The 23,719-nt window shown below is 41.6% G+C and overlaps 1 protein-coding gene across 1 annotated transcript in view; it reads right to left on the minus strand.

Moving 5' to 3' along the window:
• MDN1 (midasin AAA ATPase 1) overlaps positions 1-23,719 on the minus strand; it is a 153,309-nt gene that overhangs the window by 107,125 nt on the left and 22,465 nt on the right. Inside the window, exons 10-22 of the mRNA XM_081094168.1 lie at positions 21,239-21,432; positions 20,520-20,601; positions 16,292-16,387; positions 14,592-14,704; positions 13,706-13,854; positions 12,701-12,761; positions 10,464-10,675; positions 9,367-9,470; positions 6,423-6,567; positions 5,821-5,917; positions 1,327-1,440; positions 574-721; positions 196-306 (exon numbers count right to left, since the gene is read on the minus strand). Of these exons, the coding sequence (XP_080950294.1) occupies positions 196-306; positions 574-721; positions 1,327-1,440; positions 5,821-5,917; positions 6,423-6,567; positions 9,367-9,470; positions 10,464-10,675; positions 12,701-12,761; positions 13,706-13,854; positions 14,592-14,704; positions 16,292-16,387; positions 20,520-20,601; positions 21,239-21,432 (1,626 nt within the window). The remainder of the gene's footprint in view (positions 1-195; positions 307-573; positions 722-1,326; positions 1,441-5,820; positions 5,918-6,422; positions 6,568-9,366; positions 9,471-10,463; positions 10,676-12,700; positions 12,762-13,705; positions 13,855-14,591; positions 14,705-16,291; positions 16,388-20,519; positions 20,602-21,238; positions 21,433-23,719) is intronic.

Consider the following 23,719-nt stretch of genomic DNA (forward strand, 5'->3'; position numbering starts at 1 on the left):
CTTACAGTGCTTGGGTTAAAGCTCTGATCACTGAGCAACACAAGCCAGGGCAGATTATTGGGAATGTTTACCATCTACGATTTAACTTTCTGAAATAGATTTATAATTAGAATCAGATTTATAAAAAACCGAACAGTTCGAAATTTTATAATCTAGCCTTTCATTTATTAAACAAGTCAAAACAAACAAACATACCTGCTTCAGCAAACTTTTAATACTGCCAGAGACAATGTGTTGACAAATAAGCTTCTGAACTATTGGGTGTGATGCCCTGTCAAGCTGTGTTAGGAAACCCAAACAAAAGCCCTAGGAAAAACACAGAGATACATAACACCAATTATTGCAGGAAAACTTATTTCAAAAACAAAATGCCACCTTGTGGGTGGGGCTGGTTTGCAGAACAACTTTTAATATCATGGTAGAAAAAAGGTTACGGTAGCTCTGGTATAAAATATTCTGGGTAATCTGACTAAATGGAAAGTATAGCAAAACTGGAATATGCATCTCTACTCCCTCCTTCCCCATGGTGAGCCCATCCACAACACTACACCCAAACCCAGACTTTGGAAAGACCTCATAGAGCGAGCGCTGGATGTTGCTACACGGATTGGAGGCTGCAAATCGCAGGGCCCTGCAGAGAGTCCGAAGGCTGTAGTGAGGTCTATGGCCAGTCCCGTCCACCAATGTTCTCCCAGACTCTTTCCGCACATCTCTGTAGAAGCTACAAAAAGGATGTACTTCAGGTGAGTTTTTTAAAAAGAGAAAGGGAGAGGGACTGAGGGGGGGCATAGGGGGAGAGAGAGGGAGAGAGAGAGGGAGAGGGAGAGGGGGAGAGAAAGGGAGAGAGAGAGGGAGAGGGGGAGAGAGGGGGAGAGAGAGAGAGAGAGAGAGAGAGAGAGAGAGAGATCAGCTGCCTCCTGCACACCCTCCCTCTCCCTTCCTCTCTGAAATCAGTAATAAAAATATTTTTTAAAAAGTTAGAAGATGACAAGATGGAAAAAGTTTTAGACTGAAATATAAAGTGCAAGAAATTTATGACCAGCTACCACAAGATCAAATATAACCAAGTAATTGTCACAGATAAAACCCAAGTTCTTATTCAAATGGGCTTTAACTGGAATATTTACAATCTATATATTCTTTCTTTTATTAGGAAAATCAAAGAGATTTCATAAGGTTCCAACTTTAAAACAGACATGTAAATAATAATCTTTCCATTAGTTTTCTCCAGTTAGAAGCAAAAAGAAGGAAAAAAAATTATATGAATGAGGCACACTTTTTATGCTGAGAGGAAAGGTTTATAAATAGAACCTGGAAACCACCTACTTTATGATTCCTTGCACTGTGCTCTTGCTCACACTCAGTCCTTTCAGATAATCCACAATAAGAATTTGTAAGTCTTCTTTACTTTCCAGTTCTTCTACATAAAGTTCTGTAAACCTGTAAGATAATTCTTATTATACTAGAGGCCCAATGCACAAAATTCATGCAAGGGGCTCAGCCCTTGCAGCCCCGGCTTCATCCAGAAAGTCATCCAGACGACCATCCAGATAGTCATTCTGCTGTTCAGCCATTCGGTCCGTTTGCATATTATGCTTTTATTATTATAGACTAGAGGCCCGGTGCACAAAAATTTGTGCACTGGCGGGGGAGAGCGGGTCCCTCAGCCTGGCCTGTGCCCTCTCACAGTCTGGGACCCCTTGGGAGATAATGATCTGCTGGCTTAGGCCTGCTACCGGGTGGCAGAGGGCAGGCCAAATCCCTAGGTGCAGCCCCTGGTCGGGCTCAGAGCAGGGCCGATCGGAGAGTTGGGGCACCACTCCGTCATGCACAGAGCAGGGCGGATCGGGAGGTTGAGATGCCACCCCTAGTCACGCTCAGGGTAGGGCCGATTGGGGGGTTGGGGCACCGCCCTGTCACACTCAAGGCAGGGTCGATAGGGAGGTTGCAGCGCCACCCCGTCACGCACAGAGCAGGGTCGATCAGGGGATTGGGGCGCTGCCCCCTGTCACGCACAGAGAAGGGCCCATCAGGGGGGTTCGGGCTCCGTACCCTGTCACGCACAGAGCAGGGCCCATCAGGGGGTTGGGGAGCTCCCCCGTCATGCACAGAGCAGGGCCAATCAGGGGGTTGAGGAGCTCCCTGTCACTCACAGAGTAGGGCCGATAGGGGAGTTGGGGCACCGCCCCCTGTCACACACAGAGCAGGGCGGATCAGGGGGTTGGGGTGCCGCCCTCTATCACCCACAGAGCAGGGCCGGTCAGGGGGATGGGGCACCGCCACTCTCACACTCAGGGCAGGGTCGATGAGGAGGTTATGGCTCTACCCCGTCACACACAGAGAAGGGCCCGTGGGGGGAGGGGGGGGGGGCGCGCGCGCGCACGCACACTGTCACAGACAGACCAGGGCCGATCAGGGTGTTGGGGCGCCGCACCCTGTCACACACAGAGCTGCAGGGAAATCAGGGGGTTTGGTCGCTGCCCCGTCACGCTGATCCCGGTGCCGGGAGGCCTCGCGGCTCTGCTGATCCCGGTGCTGGGAGGCATATTACCCTTTTACTATATAGGATAGAGGCCTGGTGCACGGGTGGGGGCCGGCTGCTTTGCCCTGAAGGGTGTCCTGGATCAGGATGGGGGTCCCCACTGGGGTGCCTGGCCAGCCTGGATTAGAGGATGATGGCTGTTTGCAGCTGGTCACACTCCTTTCAGGGTGGGGGTCCCCACTGGGGTGCCTGGCCAGTCTGGGTGAGGGGCTGAGGGCCGTTTTCAGGCTGGCGGGTGACTGAAGCTCCCAACCGCTCCTTTTTTCTTTTTTTTTCATTCTGGGCCAGCTTTAGCTCTGAGGCTTGGCTCCAGTTCTGAGGCCTCGGCTGCTGAAAGCAGGTATCTGGTTTGTTTGGGTTCTATAATTGTAACACTGTTGCGGTCCTGCTCACTCCAGCTCTGAGATCCCAGCTGGCTGAAAGCAGGGATCTGTGTTTGTTCTATAATTGAAACAATGTTGCGGTCCTGCTGGCTGAAGCCCGGCTGGCTGAAAGCAGGTTTCTGGGGTTTTGTTAAGCTTCTATATTTGTAACAATGTTTCTTAAACTGCAAGCTCAGAGGCCGGCAAGGCAGGCGGGGAACGTTGCCTTCCTCCGTCACTGAAGCAAGCAAGCCTCCTGTTCACTTGAAGCTGCCTGGCTGCTGGCCGCCATTTTGGTTGGCAGTTACTTTGCATATCGCCCTGATTAGCCAATGGGAAGGGTAGTGGAGGTATGGCTAATTTCCATGTTTCTCTATTATTAGATAGGATAATAACCATATTTATAAAGTTAATACAACTATTCTGACAATAAAAAATGAAAAACAGAAGTCAAGTAAACTCATTTTAATTGTTTCTAATATAAAATATAAACCTTCCAACTTGAGATACAGACTGACCATACAAAATAAAAAATAATCTTTTACAAAATATCTAACATTATTATACTCTGGTTTCTCTTCAGATCGCATCAATCTTTTGCCTTTCACAAAAATCTACCATTATTTCTTCTTGGATTGAAGTATTCTATTTATAGTCCTTATAGCTACAAAAATAAGACTTATTTATCTTCATTTTCAGGTGTATTTCATCATAAGTACATGTAATAAAAAATACCTAGAATAGCTCTGGACAGTTTGACTCAGTGTTTGGGGCGTGGGACCAAGGACCAAGGGGTCGCCAGTTTGATTCCCAGTCAAGGGCACATAAAAAACATCCTCACTCCTTAGGTAAGGATTAAAAAACAAAACATAAAAGCACATGGAACAAAAAAGGCCCCTCACAGTAAAAAATAAAATAGTTGCAGCAAAAGAAAATACATAATTGTAGTTTATAAATTTTTCTTAAGATGCTTTTATTACTGTAATAATGGGAGCAGGGCCCGGGCAGCGTGTATCAGTGATTTGAGCATCGACTTATAAACCAGGTCAAGGTTCGATTCCCAGTCAGGACACATGCCTGGGTTGAAGGTTCCCCAGTTTGGGGCATGCAGGAGGCAGCCAATCAATGATTCTCTCATCATTTTTCATCTCTCTTTTCCTCTCCCCTCCTCTCTGAAATCAATAAAAGTGTATTTAAAAAAATAAATGGGAGCCGAAACCGGTTTGGCTCAGTGGATAGAGCGTCAGCCTGCGGACTGAGAGGTCCCAGGTTTGATTCCGGTCAAGGGCATGTACCTGGGTTGCGGGCATATCCCCAGTAGGAGATGTGCAGGAGGCAGCTGATCGATGTTTCTCTCTCATCGATGTTTCTAACTTTCTATCTCTCTCCCTTCCTCTCTGTAAAAAATCAATAAAATATATTTAAAAAAATAAAAATAAAAAATAAAAAAATAAATGGGAGCCCTAGCTGGTTTGGCTCACTGGATAGAGCAGCGGCCTGGGGACTGAAGGGTCCCAGGTTCAATTCGGGTGAAGGGCATGTACCTTGGTTGCAGGCACATCCCCAGTAGGGGGTGTGCAGGAGGCAGCTGATCGATGCTTCTCTCTCATCAATGTTTCTCTCTATCCCTCTCCCTTCCTCTCTGTAAAAAAATCAATAAAATATATATTTAAAAAATTAAAAAAATAAAAGTAAATGGGAGCAGAGATCTAATACAATTTTAACACTGTTTCAAAACATAAAACCCAACAAAAGGTTACCAATAATAAATAAGGTCATTTATCTTTTCCTAAGTGCTACATACATAAAACACCAATAACTAAGAACCTTGTTCATGTCAGTCAGTGCTTAATGATGAAAAGTGAAATTTAAAAGACCTTTTACAAATCATTGGCCTCATTCAAGAGGATTTTGCTGCTAACTTGCACTTATGCTATTATACTGCTACTACAGGCCCCGTGAACAAACATCATGCACTGATAGGGTCCCAAGTGGCTGCCGGCTGCCGACCGGGTACTCCCTCCCTTCCCCAGGCCACCTGTAGCAGCTGCCTGCCAGGGCCTCCCTCCCTTCCCCTGGTTGGCCCAGCCACTGCCCCCTGGTCAAACTCCCAGAAGAACTCTGGTCAAGGGGACAATTTGCATACTACGGTTTTATCATATAGGCCTAGAGGCCCAGTGCACGAATTCATGCATGGGTGGGGTCATTGGGCCTGGCCGGCTAGGGGGAGGGACTGCAGGAGGTTGGCCAGCCATGGGAGGTTGGCTGTGGGAGCGCATTGACCACCAGGGGGCAGCTCCTGCATTGAGCATCTGCCCCCTGGTGGTCAGTGCGTTTTCATAGTGATTGGTCAACCAGTCGTAATGGGCACTTAGGCTTTTATATATATAGATAAATATCATTATGTGAACTTTTTCTAATAGCCACAAGACTATTTAAAGAAGGAAACATTTTTGTTTTCAACAATATCATGAACCATTAAGTGCCATACTAACAACCCAAAGGAAAAATTCTCCAGTGTTCTGGAGTTTTCCATATTTCTACTGCCTATATAAACTAAAGGAGTAAGACAAGGAAAATTATCTGTGGTCAAAAACTTTTAAGCATTGTTATGGGGTTTGGTTATGTTAATATTACCTATCAATAAATAATAACTTTTTATTCTTTTTAAATATATTTTTATTGATTTCAGAAAAGGGGGGGGGACAAAAATTAATGAGAGAGAATCATTGATTGGCTGCCTCCTGCATGCCCCCTACTGAGGATCGAGCCTGCAATCCAAGCATGTGCCCCTGACCAGAATTGAACCTGGGACCCTTCAGTCCACAGACCAAATGCTCTATCCACTGAGCCAAACCAGGTAGGGCAAGAAGAATTTTTTAAAAAGCCTCCAGGAATCAGGCCATGTCTCCTCACCTGTTTCTTATTCCTGGTGGGAGATTTCTTTTGCCCACATCAGTTGCTGGATTCATACAGGCAAATAAACGAAAGTCAGGATGACGAACCAGTGGTTCTGTTAAGAGAAAATTATAAATTCTCAACAACTTGTAAAATTAAGTCATCAGCCAAAGGTCCCTAGGGGAAGACTATCTAACTCCATAGGAACCCAGGTCAAACAAAACATTGCCTCAGGCTCAACAAAGTTGTTACTGGCTGTTCAAACCTTCCCTGCCTTTTCTGAAATCAGTTTCCAGACCAATGGACACTACTTAATCTTATGCTGCCATTCCACTATCTTTTATAGGTTCACTGTTGTTTATGTCTTATCACCTGTTCCAGTATATAGTTTCCCACTAATTGTGCATGTCTATTACCCACTACCCAAATGCCTTGACAAATTATTGTATTCTTTGAATTCCCCATACCACTTAACAATAGGACATTTACAGAAAATAAATATCTATGGAATAAACAAATCCAATTGGGTGGCCCATGTAATCCACCTAACTAATAGATTCTTACTCTAAAGAGGCCAAAGACCTGGCAGCAAGTCAGACCCCAAGGGGCTCAAGTCCTACCTGTGTCCCCTCGATCCAGCAACACCAGGGAGCCAGATGAGCCTTCGAGCAAACCACTGAGACATTCTAATGTTTCTGGAGCAGCCAGATTAATCTCATCCAACAAGATCCACTCTCCTTTCTTTACAGCCTGAGCTAATGTACCCTAGAAGAAGATAAAGTATGACCTGATGAATTATGCCCTAAATAACAAATTGCTGCCATCTGAGTGCCAGAGGTAAGACCAAGTTAACTTTTTCAAATGTCTAAAAGGATCAAGGGAATATCTTTGAGCCTAACAGTGAGATACAATAAACTAGATCATCTCATTATATAGATGTGAGATAAATGATAGCAATGTATTCAAGTATTTAAAGGTACCCAGATGGCCCTGGCTGGGTGGCTCAGTTGGTTAAAGCATCATCCCAATATGCTAAGGTTGTGTGATCTCTGGTCAGGATACATGCAAGAAGCAACCAATGAATGCATAAATAGGTGGAATAACAAATTGATATTTCTCTCTCTCTCTCTCTACCTCTAAAATCAATTTTTTTTTAAAAAAAAAAGGGTACCCAGATGATTATTAAAAGCACTCAACATAAATAAAATAGGGTTAAGCTCTGAATATGCCACAATCAGATAAAGGACTAAATCAAAGATGTGTAGTGATTGTAATATGTAGCCTTTCACAGTTGAAGAATATCACAATGAATCTTTCCTAACTCTTCTCTACCAATTTTATCTCAAAGTTCTATTCCAAGAGTAATAAAAAATAAATCTTACAGTTATACATCAAAAACTGAACTGTTTTACTGTTATTAAAATGCTTTATACAAGCCCAAGCCAGTTTGGCTCAGTGGATAGAAATCGGCCTGCGGACCGAAGGATCCCAGGTTTGAGTCCAGTCAAGGGCACATAACCTCGGTTGCAGGTTCCTCCCTGGCCTGGACCCTGGTCAAGGCGTGTGCAGGAGGCAACCTATCAATGTGTTTCTCTCACATCAGTATTTCTCTCTGTTTTTCCCTCTCTCTTCCACTCTCTATAAAAATCAATGGAAAAATATCTTCGGGTGAAGATTTAAAAAAAAAAAAAAAGCTTTATACTTTTGTTTTCATAATAATCCTGACAAATTATCTACAAATTTAATTTTTTAAAAAAGAACAGACTGGTCAGTGTTGCTCAGTCGGCTGGGCATTATCCCAAGCACAGAGAAGTTGGCAGTTTGATTACCAGTGAGGGCACATGCCCGGATTGCAGGCTCCATCCCCGGTAGTAGGCATACAGGAGGCAGCTGGTCGATGTTTGCCTGTCTGCCTGTCTGTCTCTCTCTCCCTTTCTCTAAAAATAAACTATTCTTTAAAAAAAAAGAGAACAAATGTATTAACACTAGAAAGACTGAAATTTAGTATATACCTATATTGCCCAAAAGCAGTCAAAATGACTGCATTGTGAAAGAATAATATCGGAGCACTCTTCACTTATGTTCCTTAGCTTTTCCAATAACTCACTTCTATTCGACATTTCTTTCATGAATTTAGGGCGCAAAAGAAATAAACAACTTATTAGAACAAGTATCACTGCATAAAGACTCGAAAAGCAAGTACTAGTTTAGCTTACTGAGCAACTGCAACTTATCAAGTATCGACAATTTATCATGTACTTGTATGTTATCATGTGACGGTAATCGAAAAAAAATGAAAACTGTTATTTCAATACAGAGGCGAACTGGTCATATAAGAAATTTACTCAATTCAATAATAAGAGTCTAAAATTTCCCAAGCAGTCAAAATGACTGCTTTTGGGCAATATAGGTATAACACATATATATATATACCGGAAATGAAGGAGGGGGAGGTAACTACAATTATTAATAAACGCATTTATATGTTGTACAAAAAGTCACAAAATTCTAAGACATTGTGTCCTTATATACATAATTGTTTTTCTAATTGAAATTAAAAAGCAGTCAAAATGACTTCCTTGGGCAATCTAGTGTTAAACTCCAGTGTAATGCTAAGTCATGAAATAGGTTTAAACCCTACTTTGGAGAGCACTTGACATTTTAATTGGTTATTTTAGAAATAATCATAGCAAGATTAAACACTAATGACCAAATTTCCCATATAGATGGGACATATGGTTGAGTGACCTTCTCTCATACCAAAACACCGTCTCAAGTAAGATTCCTACCTGTCTTAGGGTATGGCCTAAAAAAGTGTCACAGAAACAAATTTTAAAAAGAAAAATTTTAAAAGCTTAGGTCATGAACCTTTAATTACACTGATGTTTCCTATGGGGTCACAGGACAGAAAACAGCAGAGCTACCCATGCACTGGAATAAAAAATGGGGCCTAAAGTGGATGGACCCAAACCTAGCGGGCTTGCTCTCCTCACACATCACACACACAGAGCCAGGAAACAATAAAGAGTTCAGCATCTGTCCTCAACTTCCATCTTTAAAAATAATAGTGTTAAAAATAATAATAATAATAAGTTTACCAAGACTATAATCTCAATAAAGAACATTTTTCAAAACCTTCCCCCAATACATTATTTCTTTTTTTTTTTAAATGTTCTGAGTGAAGCTAATTGTCAACTTGTTTTTTGTTTTTTTTTTATTGATTTTTTACAGAGAGGGAGGGAGATAGAGAGTTAGAAACATCGATGAGAGAGAAACATCGATCAGCCGCCTCCTGCACATCTCCCACTGGGGATGTGCCCACAACCCAGGCACATGCCCCTGACCGGAATCGAACCTGGGACCCTTCAGTCCGCAGGCCGACGCTCCATCCACTGAGCCAAACCGGTTTCGGCCCCAATACATTATTTCAATTAAGTGTTTAAGTCTTGAGCAGCAAGCACTAAAAATATCAACATAAAGAGAATACAAAATAGAAGGCAGTCTAAAACTTGCATTTTGCATCAAATCAACAATCCCTTAACCTTAATAACGAAAGCAAAATACCTCTACAAATGCAAACAACAGGGCATTTTCAGTCATTTTCATCTGTTGTTGGGCATGGTCGAGTCTAAGACCAAAAGCTTCCCATTTCTCTTTCAGGAGTAACCCTAGAAAGGAATAAAGACAATAATTTAACCTACATTTTGAATTGTAATATGTATAACTTAAACACACAAAAAACAAATATCTTAGCAGTATTAAAAATGTAAGTCCAGCCCTAGCTGGTTTGGCTCAGTAGATAGAGCGTCGGCCTATGGACTGAAGGGTCCCGGGTTCAGATCCAGTCAAGGGCACATGCCTGGGTTGTGGGCTCAATCCCCAGTGGGGGCAAGCAGGAGGCAGCCGATCAATGATTCTCTCTCATCACTGATGTTTCTATCTCTTTCTCTCCTCTCCCTTCCTCTTTGAAATCAATAAAAATATTAAAAAAAAAAAAAAAATGTAAGGCCCTAGCTGGTTTGGCTCAGTGGATAGAGCGTCGGCCTGCGGACTCAAGGGTCCCAGGTTCAATTCCGGTCAAGGGCATGTACCTGGGTTACGGGCACATCCCCAGTAAGGGGCGTGCAAGAGGCAGCTGAATTGATGTTTCTCTCTCATCGATGTTTCTAACTCGCTATCCCTCTCCCTTCCTCTCTGTAAAAAAAATCATCAAAATATATTTTTAAAAAAATAAAAAAAATGGAAGTCCAAACACTTGCTAAGTGCTCTAGCCATTATACTAGTTACCTCACTCATATACACATGTACACGTACTAGTTAACTGATTTATCATCCCTCACAGCAACGCTTTGAAGTAGGTACTCTTATTTCCATTTTATAGATGAGAAACGACAGAGAAGATAACTAAGCTACCAAAAGCCTCTTGGCTGTGGAATCAAGCTTCTTGGAAACAACCTCTTTTTTTAAGGAAATCTAATGATTCTTATGGAAACCATGCCTAGAATCACGGGAGCAGCAATACTTCAAAATTAGTCTTTTTTGCCCTAAGTCTTAGAAAACTTCAAGTTGCACTGCTTCACTCTTCTCCCCAAATCTTCTAATTCTGCTAATTAAGCCCCAGCCTCATGCCCTTTCACTAGTAGCCTAGGTCACATTCTTACCGGTTTCGCTCTCTTTTCCATCCTTGTTGACAGCTGATTTGTGCACATGTTGCATTAGTCTGAGGAGATCATGCCACCGTTTCTGCCCGTAACAGGTCTGAATGTGCCCCAAGAACGTAAAGTTTTGCTTCTTGGAAAATGTCTGAACAAAGAGTTCCTCAAATGTCTCCCGTAAGGGTAGCCAAATAAGCTTGTGGTCCACTGGTTTGTAACTAAAACAAATGGTAAATGTGATTGAAAACTACTGAAGACAATAGAACTTAAAAACCATAACTCAGAAAATAGTAATAGGTCTAAGATTTCATTTACTCAAAATCAGAAATAATACCAAAATACTTAAAATCTATGTTAAAGTTTTAAATTATGATGTATTTTCTGCACTAAACTAAAGGTAAAGCATTATTAAAATTTTTGAAACTCATAGCTGGGCACTGAAAGGCCTGTCACTTATTTTACTAACATTTAAATAAACATGATTTATCGCAGCAGTCGCCAATCTTTCGGACCTCACAAACCACTGGTTGATGACCACTGCTCCAAAGACTTCCTTAAACCAGCAGTCGCCAACCTTTCAGATCTCACGAACCACCAGTGGTCCGCGGACCACAAGTTGGAAACCGCTGATTTATAGGACTCAATGATAAAAACTTATTTTATTAAGATCAACCAAAAACTTTTCAGGATATTTTAGAAAAAAAATACAATATCTGAAACTGATTTACATAAGCAAAATAAACTCAGTTCATGCCTTCTCAATTGAGGGAGGAAAGGTTCTGCTCCCAAGAGATAAATATAGGCAAAAGAAACTTAAATGTTGCAATGGTTTGTGACCTTCCACAGCTCAACATTTTATTCCACAGTATTTATTCTTTTAAAAAATATTTTTATTTATTTTTTTAAAGAAAAAGGAAGGGAGAGAGAGGGAGGAATGGAGAGAAATAGAGACAGAGACATCGATGTGAGAGAAACATTGATTGCTTGCCTCCCATACACACCCTGACCAGGGATCGACCCACAACCTGTATATGTGCCCTGACCAGGAATCAAACCAATGACCTTTTGGTGCACGGATGACGCTCAATCAACTGAGCCACACCAGCCAGACACTTTGGGAATCCTGCTGTATAATGGTTCATAGTTTGAATCACCAGCTCGTCCAGGTGTTAGGTTGGTTCCCATTGAGTAGGTATCTGTGTTATAGTTCATTTTTGTTTTTTCTTTTTTATGTATGATTGCTCATTTTTAATCACTTGAAATATGTATTAAGTGTTTCAGCCACTGTGTTCAGCTTTAAATGAATGGACATTTCTCTTAAGGAGAGTTCAGTCTAATTTGAAACAGTAAGCCACTTCTTTCATTTACAAATTCAATACACTGAATCAACGAATAGTTGTAATGATTATGACAGCTAACTCTTTAAAATTTTTTTAAAATAAAACTGATACGAGGCACTCATGTGCCAGATACTAAACTGAATCCTTTATCTGTATTAACCCAGTTGGCATTCTTAACAACCAAATTCTCCAAGTGTATGTATGTAAGTTTTCTTTTGATAACTGATGCTAACCTAATACCAAGAAAAAATGGATATATATTTTCATCAAATTAGCACCAAAACAAAATTCCAATTATCACACTGATCCCAATCTTTTGTATGATCAATTGGATAAGGGCACAAATGAGCTCCCATGTACTTGCTACATTTAAACTACTTGCGCCTGGCTGGTGTGGTTCAGTGGTTGAGCATAAACCCATGAGCCAAGAAGTCCCGGGTTCGATTCCCGGTCATGGCACATGCCCAAGTTGCAGGCTCGGTCCCCAGTAGGGGGGCATATAGGAGACAGCCGAATAATGTTTCTCATTGATGTTTCTAGCCCTCTCCCTTCCTCTTTCTCTCTAAAAATCAATAAAAACATACATTTTGAATAAGCAATTGCACACAAAAATATTAGTTTATTATATGCTTATCTCCTTTTCTCCCTCCCACTTTCAGCATGATCTTCGAGAATCAGAACTCAAGTGTTCCTTTAACTGCAGAGAAACAGAAGTTTGTGAGGTCCGATATACAGAAGAACACCTCAATAAATTCCAATAACTACCCTGCAGGGGAACGCAAGGGTAGGGGTGGAAGACTTCAAACATTTTTCCAAGGCTAGCTTTGAGCTTTGTAAGAGAACAGTATTTCCTACCTCAAGCAGGGAACACAAAATAAGAAAACAATTTTAAGCCGCACTTACCCTCCAAGCAAGTCTGCAGTGTCACTCTGTTGATTCATATTGACAACCCTCAAACGGTGGCCTTTAAAAAAGAAAGGGCAAAAGGGTCAGTCCGAAAATTTCAAGACTGATAAAATCCAGTGAGATTCTTAAGGATGTGCAGATATGGGCATGGGGAAAATCTTTAAATGTGCATTCGCTCTGAAATAAGCCAGAGAAAGATAAATATCACATGATCTCACTCATTTGTGAAATATAATGAACAATATAAATTAATGAACAAAATAGAACCAGAGACATAGAAGCATCAAACAGACTGTTCAACCTATGAGGGAAGGTGGAGGATGAGGGGGTAAGAAATCAACCAAAGAACTTGTATGCATGCATATGAGCATAACCAACTGACACAGACAGTAGGGGGGGTGAGACATGTGCTGGGGGGTGGGAGCAGCCAGGGAAAAGGTCAATGGGGGAAAAAGGAGCCTCATGTAATATTTTAAACAACAAAGAATTTAAATTAGAAAATAATAAATAATAAATGTGCATTTGCGCTGATCCTCTCATTTTATAACTTTTAGGATTCTAAAATTTCACCTAAGCCTGAGAGATATGTATAAGATGATTCACTGTATATTACTGCTCTAGCATCAGATAACTGAAAACCACAAAAATCCTTTAGTAAGTCAATGTCTACAAATTAGAATGAAATAAATGCTCAGTGTGGAATATTATTTAGCCATCACAATAGAAATGAGACGGTTGTTTTTAAAAATATCCAATTTGCTTAACTAAATGCAATACACAAAGCACAACCCCATGTTTCAAAACGAACCCAAATTCATATGTAGATGCATTTGTAGACCATAGAGCAGAACACTGTTAACAGTGTTTATTTCTAGCGAAAGTGGAGTGGTGGCACTTTTTTATATCCAGTATTTTGTTGACGTTATTTTCAGAAGAAAAAAAAGGCAGTCAGTGTGAAATGTGTATTTTTCTGGGGGCAGAATCCTTGCCCCTAGGAGTTACCTGTAATGTGAGCCAAATACTGTACAGTAGAGGTTTTGCCAGTCCCGGTCTCTCCTACCAGCAAAACTGGTTCTCCTTTGCTAACACACACAGCAAGCTGCTCAATAAGAACAGAGGATGGCCTCGTAGCAGCAAAAGTAAACTTCTCCCTGAGAAGGGGAAAGTAAGCAAGCAGTTAAGAAAAGCAGGCTACAAGCTTTCGAAGAGCCAGATTTTCTAGATTCAACAAATAAGAATGAGAAGACAACTGAGAGTAACGGTCTTCATGCTCTAAACAGTGGTCGGCAAACTGCGGCTCACGAGCCACATGCGGCTCTTTGGCCCCTTGAGTGTGGCTCTTCCACAAAATACCAACTTCTGCACATGGGACACGAAGTTTCAATCGCACTGTACGTGCACACCCACACGTGGTATTTTGTGGAAGAGCCACACTCAAGGGGCCAAAGAGCCGCATGTGGCTCGCAAGCCACAGTTTGCCGACCACTGCTCTAACAGATATCCTTACAATATATGAAATGCAAAACTCATTCGTTCTACAAACACTGAGTACACATGTGGCACTTTACCAGGCTCTGGCAATTCAGAACACCAATAAGATAAGACAATATACTGGGTACGTTATCTTAAGCAAATTACTTAACTTCTCTTAGCCTCAGTTTCCTCACCTGTAAAACGTGGATAGTTAATAGTTACTAGTTGTAGTGGGTTGAATAGTCTTCCCCCAAAATTCATCGAGTTCCATAGAACATAGTTTGGGAAAACACTTTACCATCCTATTCAGTGGAGCGATCACAGTTCAGATACATGTTTAGTCAAAGGGGCTGAACTAGACCTTCTATCAAGTTCCTAACTCCACAGTTCTCATATATGTAGGAACCCTATTTACCTCTGTATGTGAACAGCCTCACTTTGTTTCCGTAGAAGCCGCACTCGACCCACTTGCACATCTAGCTCATTGATCACAATTTCTGGTTTATAAAGTTGACAGAAGAATTCAACCTATGGGAGAGGAAAGATTTTACCTAAGTAACATTTTGATTCCTCTTCTAACATTTCCTCATCCATGAGGCTTACTGTGACCCTCTAATTAGTCCTTTACTAAGAGGTGCTTTGTACTTCCAAGACAGGAAAGTTAGCTTTTAATTACTTTATATTTTAATTTTTAAACTTTCTAATGTTTTTTTAAAACATTGGTTATGTTTCCCTACAATAGCACTTTTTATTCATTCAAATAAACCTACTTAGAGATCTGCCTATATCTAAAGTGAACACAGACATACCCCAATAGAGCAAACAGAAACTCTACTAAAAGATATGAATAATAATCAAAGTAATTTTTCTTCAGCTATGCCTTCTTCTGTTTTAAATTTCTAACATAATGCAGGAAACACTGACCTGAATAAACTATGGTACATCTAACTACAGCCAAAGCAGAAAGAGGAGCTGTGACACAGGCTCCAGAGCATATACCCAGCTGCTATTTCTTTCTCATCCTTGTCATCAACCCAAAGAACCCAGATTTTGATCAGGCTCGGGAGGGTGAGAGGGGCAAAGTACTCAGGGAAGGTAAACCCCTCTTTAATCAAAAGGGATGAATCCTAACCAATCAAAGCCAATGGTGTTACTTTCATTTCTCTTACCTATTATAATTTTATTGCTTTAAGCCCCTTTAAGTAGGTGTAGTGTTACTTGAAGCCAAAACCATCTCAACAGTTTCAGAAGCCTAAGGAACACCTCTAACTGGTTCCATTCCTGACACAGGGCTTTTTGAGTCATCATTTATTTGGGAATGCCAGATATCTGCCTCTAGATGGGCCCCAGGTACTTCTCCAGTAACCAACACCACTGCTAAAAGGCTCTCCCCTCTAAACACACATATTTTGATATAAAACAAGAATGGCAAAAAATATTAACAATGTCAGCAATGAACCCAAGTAATGTATACACAGATGTTCATTGAGACTATTCTTTTAAACTTTTCCCATGTTTGAAGATATTAGTAATAAAGAGCTGGAAAAAATCTACTTGTGCATAAAACTATAGAGGTGTTACTAAAACACAGTTCCAGTCCTAAGTCCATAATCTACAGAATAACATGCTAATTTAAAACTGCAGAATAGCCTGCCCAGCGCGGCTTAGTGGTTGAGCGTCGACCTATGAATCAGGAGGTCACAGTTCAATTTCCGGTCAGGGCACATGCCCAGACTGTAGGCTCAATCACAAATAAGGGGCATGCCAGAAGCAGCTGATCAATGATTCTCTCTCATCACTGATGTTTCCATCTCTCTCCCCATCTCCTTTCCTCTCTGAAATCAATAAAAATATATTTAAGAAACAACAACAGTGGAGAATAAGGCACACATGTGATATAGGACACCAGGAAGCTCACTTTAAGAATGTTGAGCACATGGAGAACTACTTACATAGGAAGTAGTGAGAGCTTTATGGCCATGAGAGGCAGCAATGAAACTAGCAATTTTAATAGAGGCAGCAGTTATTGCAAAAGCTGTTCCAGGGAAGACCAGAGACCAGCAAGTAAGCTAAATACCCCAGCTTCCTTTCAACAGGAAAGCAAAAATAGCATACCTTTTTCTTGGAAATGTTCAATTTGCTTCCAATGACTTCTGCCATTTTCAATTTGCTTGTATGCTTGGAAAGCATTGCTGTGAAACAGTCCAGAGCCTATTAAAATACGTAAGGTAAGTGCCCCTGATGTTTAAAATAATACATTAATAACAGAGTGTCAATCTCTTGGCCACAAAAGGGAGGAACATAAAATCCAGCAGGAACATTTCTGCAAATCTAAGAAGAGTCCAAATAAGACACCAATGCTAGACACAGGGACCTTGCCATTATAGAGGCAGGACACAAAAGTGAAGGCTTTACTATCATTGTACTGGTTAATTAGGGGAGGGAAACAAAAGAAAATAAAAGAAACTCATTCAGGTAAAAATAGCAATAATGTTCATCATCAGGTGTATGGTCCACAGGGAAACTTATTCTCAGACAGTGGAAGCAATACCAAAACATTACTCTCTAGCTATAAAGGAAAACTCCTGGTAGGCAATAAAGGAATCCATTGCCTTACTTTAACTCAGTACTCAACCTTAGCAACTACTTATAGGCCAACCAGGTATGTATCTTCTGATGTAATACAATAAAAAGTACATATCACCACCAAAAATGGATTCTACTCCCAAAAAAGTTGAATTTTAATACCTCAAGCACTTTGTTAAACATATTTACAAGAGAGAAGACTGATAATATGACAAGAGAAAGGATACTATGAGTGTGGCAAAATGAAGAATAATTAACAAATCCTCAGGTAGTATCATTTTGTTCAACATTATTTCATTATGATGTTGATGTGAAAAAAATAATCAATTCTGGCTGGGGCTACTGTCTGTGTGTTTGACCCATGTCCGTGTGGGTTTTCTCCCACATCCCAAAAATGTGCATGTTAGTAAGTTGAGCCTGAGTGAGTGTGTGTGAATGCACCCTATCCTGAAAGATGTCCTGTCCAGTGTCAGGTCCTGTCTTGCACCCAGAGCTGCTGAGAGAAGCCACCCATGACCCTGAACTAAAATAAGTGGGTTGGAAAATAATTATCTTGCTTATAAATCCTCTTACATGTATGTATAGCTCATTTACTTGAATGTTTAATATGAAAAGTGTTTGAGATCTTTATTTAGAAGTTTGTGACCGGAAGTATGTTGCACAAACTTAACTCTTAGTCTATGATAAAACTGGTTTCATTATCTGTCGTTTTGCTTTAAATTGCCATTTCCAAAAACCTATCAACGACATTAAGTGAGGACTTACTATATCTGGTTCTGCCACCATCAAGTATATTATATCAATAAACATCACACAAGCATTTAAATAGGAGAGAATGTATCTGGTCTTTGTCCCTAATTCCTGGCACAGAGCTTCAATAACCCTTGGAATGACCAGGAATAAGGAGTATCTTTTGTTCTCTACTAGACCCTCTGAACCATACCAGAGTTTATTCTCTGGATGAGGCCCTTAGATAGTTTAAAGGTAAAGCTGGCCAGGCCAATAAGGCCAATGTCTGATTGGAGGGTTGAAACTTTCACCTCTACCCCCAAGCTCTGCAGAGGGTAGAGGGGCTAGAGACTGAGCTCAATCACATAGCTAATCTATAATAATAAAAGCATAATATGTTAATTAGACCAGACAGCCGATCGACCTTCTGGATGAAGCCGCAGCGGCGGGGCCCGAGGCAGAGGCATTTAGGGGTGATCAGGCACGTAGGCAGGTGAGCGGTTAGGGGCGATCAGGCAGGCAGGCGAATGGTTAGGGGCAATCAGGCAGGAAGGCAGAGTGGTTAGGGGCAATCAGGCAGGCAGGTGAGTGATTAGGGGTGATCAGGCAGGTAGGCAGGCGAGCAGTTAGGAGCCAGCAGCAGTGGAACATCCCCCGAGGGGTCCCGGATTGCAAGAGAGTGCAGACCGGGCTGAGGGACACACGGACGGACGGACGGACACACACACACACACACACACACACACACACACACACACACACACCAGTGCATGAATTTCGTGCACTGGGCCTCTAGTGACATAATGAGACCTAAACAAAATACTGGACATCCAAAGCTTGGAGAGCTTCCTCATTGGTAGACATAGTGATGTACCAGAAGATGGCATACCCTGACTCCACAAGAACAGAAGCCCCTGTACCTGGGACCTGTAAGACCTTGCCCTATGTATCTTTGTTCCTAAGTTACACCTTTCATATTAAAACTGTAACCTGCACTGAATTGTGCTTTCTATGAGTTCTGAGTCCATTACTGAACCTGAGAGGTTGTGGGAACCCTGAATTTATAGCTAGTACGTCACAGTGTGGCTGGCCCCAAACACTTGCAGAACTAAAGAAGATAAAAGCACTCTTGCCAACGTTACACTTTTATTTTAAAAACTAGGGGCCCGGTGCACGAAATTCGTGCACTGGGTGTGTGTGGGGGGGGGGGAGTGTCCCTCAGCCCAGCCTGCCCCCTCTCACATATTGGGAGCCCTCAGGCGTTAACCCCCATCACCCTCCGATCGCCTGATCGGCCCCTTGCCCAGGCCTGACGCCTCCGCCAGAGGTGTCAGGCTTGGACAGGAGACCCCCATCTTCCCCCGATCACTGGCTCTGGCCCCCGCCCAGGCCTGAGGCCTCTGGCCCAGGAATCATGCCTGGGCAGGGGACCCCCATCTCCCTCTGATCGCTTGCTCCACCCCCCGCCCAAGCCTGACGCCTCTGACCCAGGCTTCAGGCCTGGGCAAGGGGACCATCATATCCCCCCAGTCCCCGGCTTCGCCCCCCACCCAGGCCTGATGCCTCGGCCAGAGGAGTTGACCCTCATCACCCTCCGATCACCAATCACCGGATCGGCCCCTTGACCAGGCCTGAGGCCTCCGGCAGAGGTGTCAGGCCTGGGCAGGGGACCCCCAGCTCCCCGCGGTTGCAGGCTCCGCCCCTGCCCAGGCCTAACGCCTCTGGCCTAGGTGTCTGGCCCGGGCAGTGGGGACCTGCAGTGGCAGCGGGGGGCGCCGAGATCGTGGGCTTCGCTTTAGGTCCAGGCAAAGGACCCCTAGCTCCTGGGACTGCCAGCTTCGACCGTGCCCAGCTCCCATCGCTGGCTCCACCCCTACTTCCTGCTATCACTGGCCAGGGCGGCAAAGGCGCCTGATTCTCCGATCATGGCTGGGGGGCAGGGCAAAGGCGGCCCCAGGGCCGCCTTTGCCCTGCCCCCCAGCTCTTACCTCCCCGCTGGGTTTCAGATCACTGTCAGTGGCAGGGGGCTTTTTCCTGCTTTCCCTTTCGCCTCTATGCATTGTGCCTACATATGCAAATTAGCCGCCATCTTGTTGGCAGTTAACTGCCAATCTTAGTTGGCAGTTAGTTTGCATATAGCCCTGATTAGCCAATGAAAAAGGTATCGCCGTACGCCAATTACCATTTTTCTCTTTTATTAGTGTAGATACAAAACACGGTTACCTATAACACACATAAGAAATGTCGGAGAATGGAAAGAGTTCGCTGGAGAAGAACGAGATTAAAAGACTGGCACACTGCATGTCAGGGTTAGGCTGAGCTTAAATATACACTCCAAATGAGGTTTCTTTCTACTCAAAAGTAACTTTACCAACACAAAGAGATACTGCAAACCAAGCTGGGTCACTATTCTCTCCTCAGTCCCAACTGACAGAAACCAGAGCACTTTATAATCAAAATTGGACATCTTAAGAAAACATATAACTACTTTTATTCTTAAGCAGGAGGAAACAAATCTGTGTTCTTATTGAATATGGCAGAGTTATAATTCAAAAGGGCTCTATTCTATAGGAAATGTGTTCCTTCCCACCCATAACATTTTTTCCCAAGCCCAGCATACAAGGTTATATTTTGCAACCTCCACATAAATTTCTCTGGACTAAAATTAAAGGCCCTACAACCCTACAAATCTAACATATAGACTAAGAAATTACATATAAGAATAAATATGAAACATCTTAGAAACACTTTATACTTTATAACATTATCATCACTGTGAGATTTTTTTTTCATTTTACCTTTAATTTCAGTACCTGTTTTATTCTACCTCAAACTATACTTATTTGAACCACAAAACATTTATATGCTCAATTAGTCTTAAGGCAACATTAGTTCAGTTTTAACTAGCTAAGGATAATAACAATAACCACACAAAAGAAAAACTCTGATAGCAGTCAAGACACAGAAAATAACAATGGAAATCAACAGCCTGATAGAACACAGAGAAAACAAGAACACTGTACCTTACCTCATGAAAAATATGTAATGATCCTGATGGACACAGATTCTGAAAGCTATGGGCAATCCTATTACACCAATTCAGAAGATCCCTTTAAAAAAAAATCAAGAAATAAAAAACCATAGACTAAAGACATCAAAGGCATCAGTTTATTTGGTCCACTTAAGTCTGGGACACCTAATAACAACACCTCCTTTCTTTAGGCAATGTGAAGATAAACAGTGTCAGAGGAAGGAATAAGTGAGTGGTCCCAGTCCCTACCCCTACCAGAAAGTGACCTATCGCTCATTTCTCCCCCATCCATCCACACAAGTAGCAGGAGAAGAGGAGCAACTCTCAGAGGAAACTGCGGGAGTTGCCCATTTCTAATTCTCACTTCTCAAAGGGCAAGTCAGCCATGGAGAATAGAGAGAAAAGGTACATAACTCAGCATGTACAGCAAAATACAAGGGTCTTATTTAAAACCACAAGTATCACAAAGGCTATCCAGTGAAAAGAATTATCAGTAACTATTCCCCACTCTGCTGTAAAAGTTATTTTTCAAAGCGAAAATAACATGACAAGTCTTCCTAACAAGTAACTAGACCTGAAAAAGGATCTGACGCCATGAAGCAGCCCAGAAGTCTAATTTCAAACCTGACCTCTTGTAAGCATAGTTCTAGCTGCTAAGAACTTTTGAGGGAAGCAGTTTTTAAAATATCAACTCAAAAAAGTGTTTAGTCCAGTACCTTAGAGACAATTCTCTTCCCTCAAGGCTTAGTCTTTTGTTTTCTGTTCTGGCTTCCGAAACTTCCTTAGGTACCTGTTCACATCCAACAGAACTACCACTCTGAGAGTGGTGTTTCTCTCCAGTAAGCTGGGTGTAAATGCCAAGCAGGTGGTCAGTTACTGCCAACAGGCTGGGGTATCTGTTCTGAAGAACCTGACAGAAGGAGAAAAAGGCAAAGAAAATTTAGCAGTAGACACAGTGATTTTTAAAAACACATGTAAACTGCTCCTGACACTAGTCAACCAAAAAATGTATAGCTTGCCCCAGCTGGTTTGGCTCGGTGGATAGAGCATCGGCCTGCGGACTAAAGGGTCCCAGGTTCGATTCCGGTCAAGGGCACATGCCTGGCTTGCGGGCTCGATCCCCAGTGTGGGGCATGCAGAAGGCAGCCAATCAATGATTCTCCCTCATCACTGATGTTTCTATCTCTCTCTCCCTCTCCCTACCTCTCTAAAATCAATAAAAACATATTTTTAAAAAAAAATGTATAGCTCTATGAAATTTGTCATCTTTACCAAGGTATAAGAACTTCCTCCTTACCCACAGGCCCTTCCCTCTCAAAGACTAATTTTTTTTCTACCCAGAACTCAGTTGTCTGGCAATCTCACCAGAGCTTAGGATGTAGAAGCCAGATAGGAAAAAAAGTCTCTAAAGCGGTGGTTCTCAACCTTCCGGCCCTTTAAATACAGTTCCTCATGTTGTGACCCAACCATAAAATTATTTTCGTTGCTACTTCATAACTGTAATGTTGCTACTGTTATGAATCGTAATGTAAATATCTGATATGCAGGATGGTCTTAGACGACCCCTGTGAAAGGGTCATTCGACCGCCAAAGTGGTCGCGACCCACAAGTTGAGAACCACTGCTCTAAAGCAACATATACACCCAACTCCCAATAATTTACTCACTAAAGAATCTTGCAAGTACTATTTACTTACTCACTGTAAATACAATTCAAGTATGATTCATTTCTCAGCCAAAAGCAAATTATAAGCAGTCAATTGGAAAGAGAAAATAACCTTTTAAAAGCAAACCACCGTAAAAGGAGCTGGTGTTAAGTACTGATCAAAAGCAGCTGGTCTTTTTTTTTTTTTTTAATACATTTTATTGATTTTTTACAGAGAGGAAGGGAGAGGGATAGAGAGTTAGAAACATCGATCAGCTGCCTCCTGCACACTCCCCACTGGGTATGTGCCTGCAAGCAAGGTACATGCCCTTGGCCAGAATCAAACCTGGGACCCTTGAGTCCGCAGGCCGACGCTCTATCCACTGAGCCAAACTAGTTAGGGCAAAAGCAGCTGATCTTTAAAAAGCAAACAATAAAGTTTGAAAAGATCTCATCCTGTTCAACTTCGATAACTGAGAGTTTTCTGCAATATAATACTTGGTGCTCATAATACTGATTCCAAGGTTTTATGATATAAAATTGTTCAATCAAATCTATTTGAGAAGAGAAATATCACGTACAGATTAGTAATATTACCATCCAAAATATTTAGATAAGCTTGAAAAGAATATTGTGATTCTAATTTGTACATAAAATTGATATATTCAAATTTGTATATATTAAATCGTCTCTAAGTGGTAGCTCAGATTTTATTTCTTCATATCTAGTTTTATTGGAGGATTTTATAACAAATATGCTGAAAACATACTTCAGATGGTTTAAAAATTAAATAAGGACAAGAGAATAATAAACAAATGCAATTTAACGGTTACACTCGTGGACCTTTCAAATATAGAATATACAGTTTGTGTATGAAGGGAACACCTATAAAATTCGTTATACATTTATGACCTTGGTCAAACTATGTCACCCCTAAAATAAAAAGTTCCCTCGCACCCCTTTTATAATCAATCCCTTCCCCCACCCCCTGCCCTGGGAATCACCAAATCTGGTTCCATGGTTTTAAGTATGTCATTTTTATGGACTCATACAGGATTCATGTGTAGTGCAGGTTCTCTTACTCAAGTTGTTTTTGAGATTCATCCAGACATTACTACATGTATCAGAAGTTCATTCCTTTTTATTACTGAGTGGTAATTTCATTATATAACTATGTACATTTATGATCAGGATGAAAAAAAGCTATTTTTACTTGGAAAAAATTCTTGTCAAGTTTAACACTTTAGTAAAATCTCAGCTATTTGGGAAAAAATTCTGAATTAAAAAAGATTTATATGTATCCACTAACCAGTCATTTTCTACCTTAGCCAAAAATATCTGTTCTTCGTTATCACAAATAAAAAATTTAAACATAGTATCATTTAATAAATTAATCTGACATGATATGGCTCTATTATCAAATGATGTGCATGTTAGAGATTCATTCCTTTGATAAGCATTTATTAAGTACCTACTTTATATCAGGCACTGTTCCAGGGAAAGGACAACAAACAAATATGGAATGGAGCCCACCCTTCAGTAACTCCATCTGG

This window comes from Myotis nattereri (genome assembly GCF_964212035.1).
Source record: "Myotis nattereri genome assembly, chromosome: 6".
Lineage (NCBI taxonomy): Eukaryota > Metazoa > Chordata > Mammalia > Chiroptera > Vespertilionidae > Myotis > Myotis nattereri.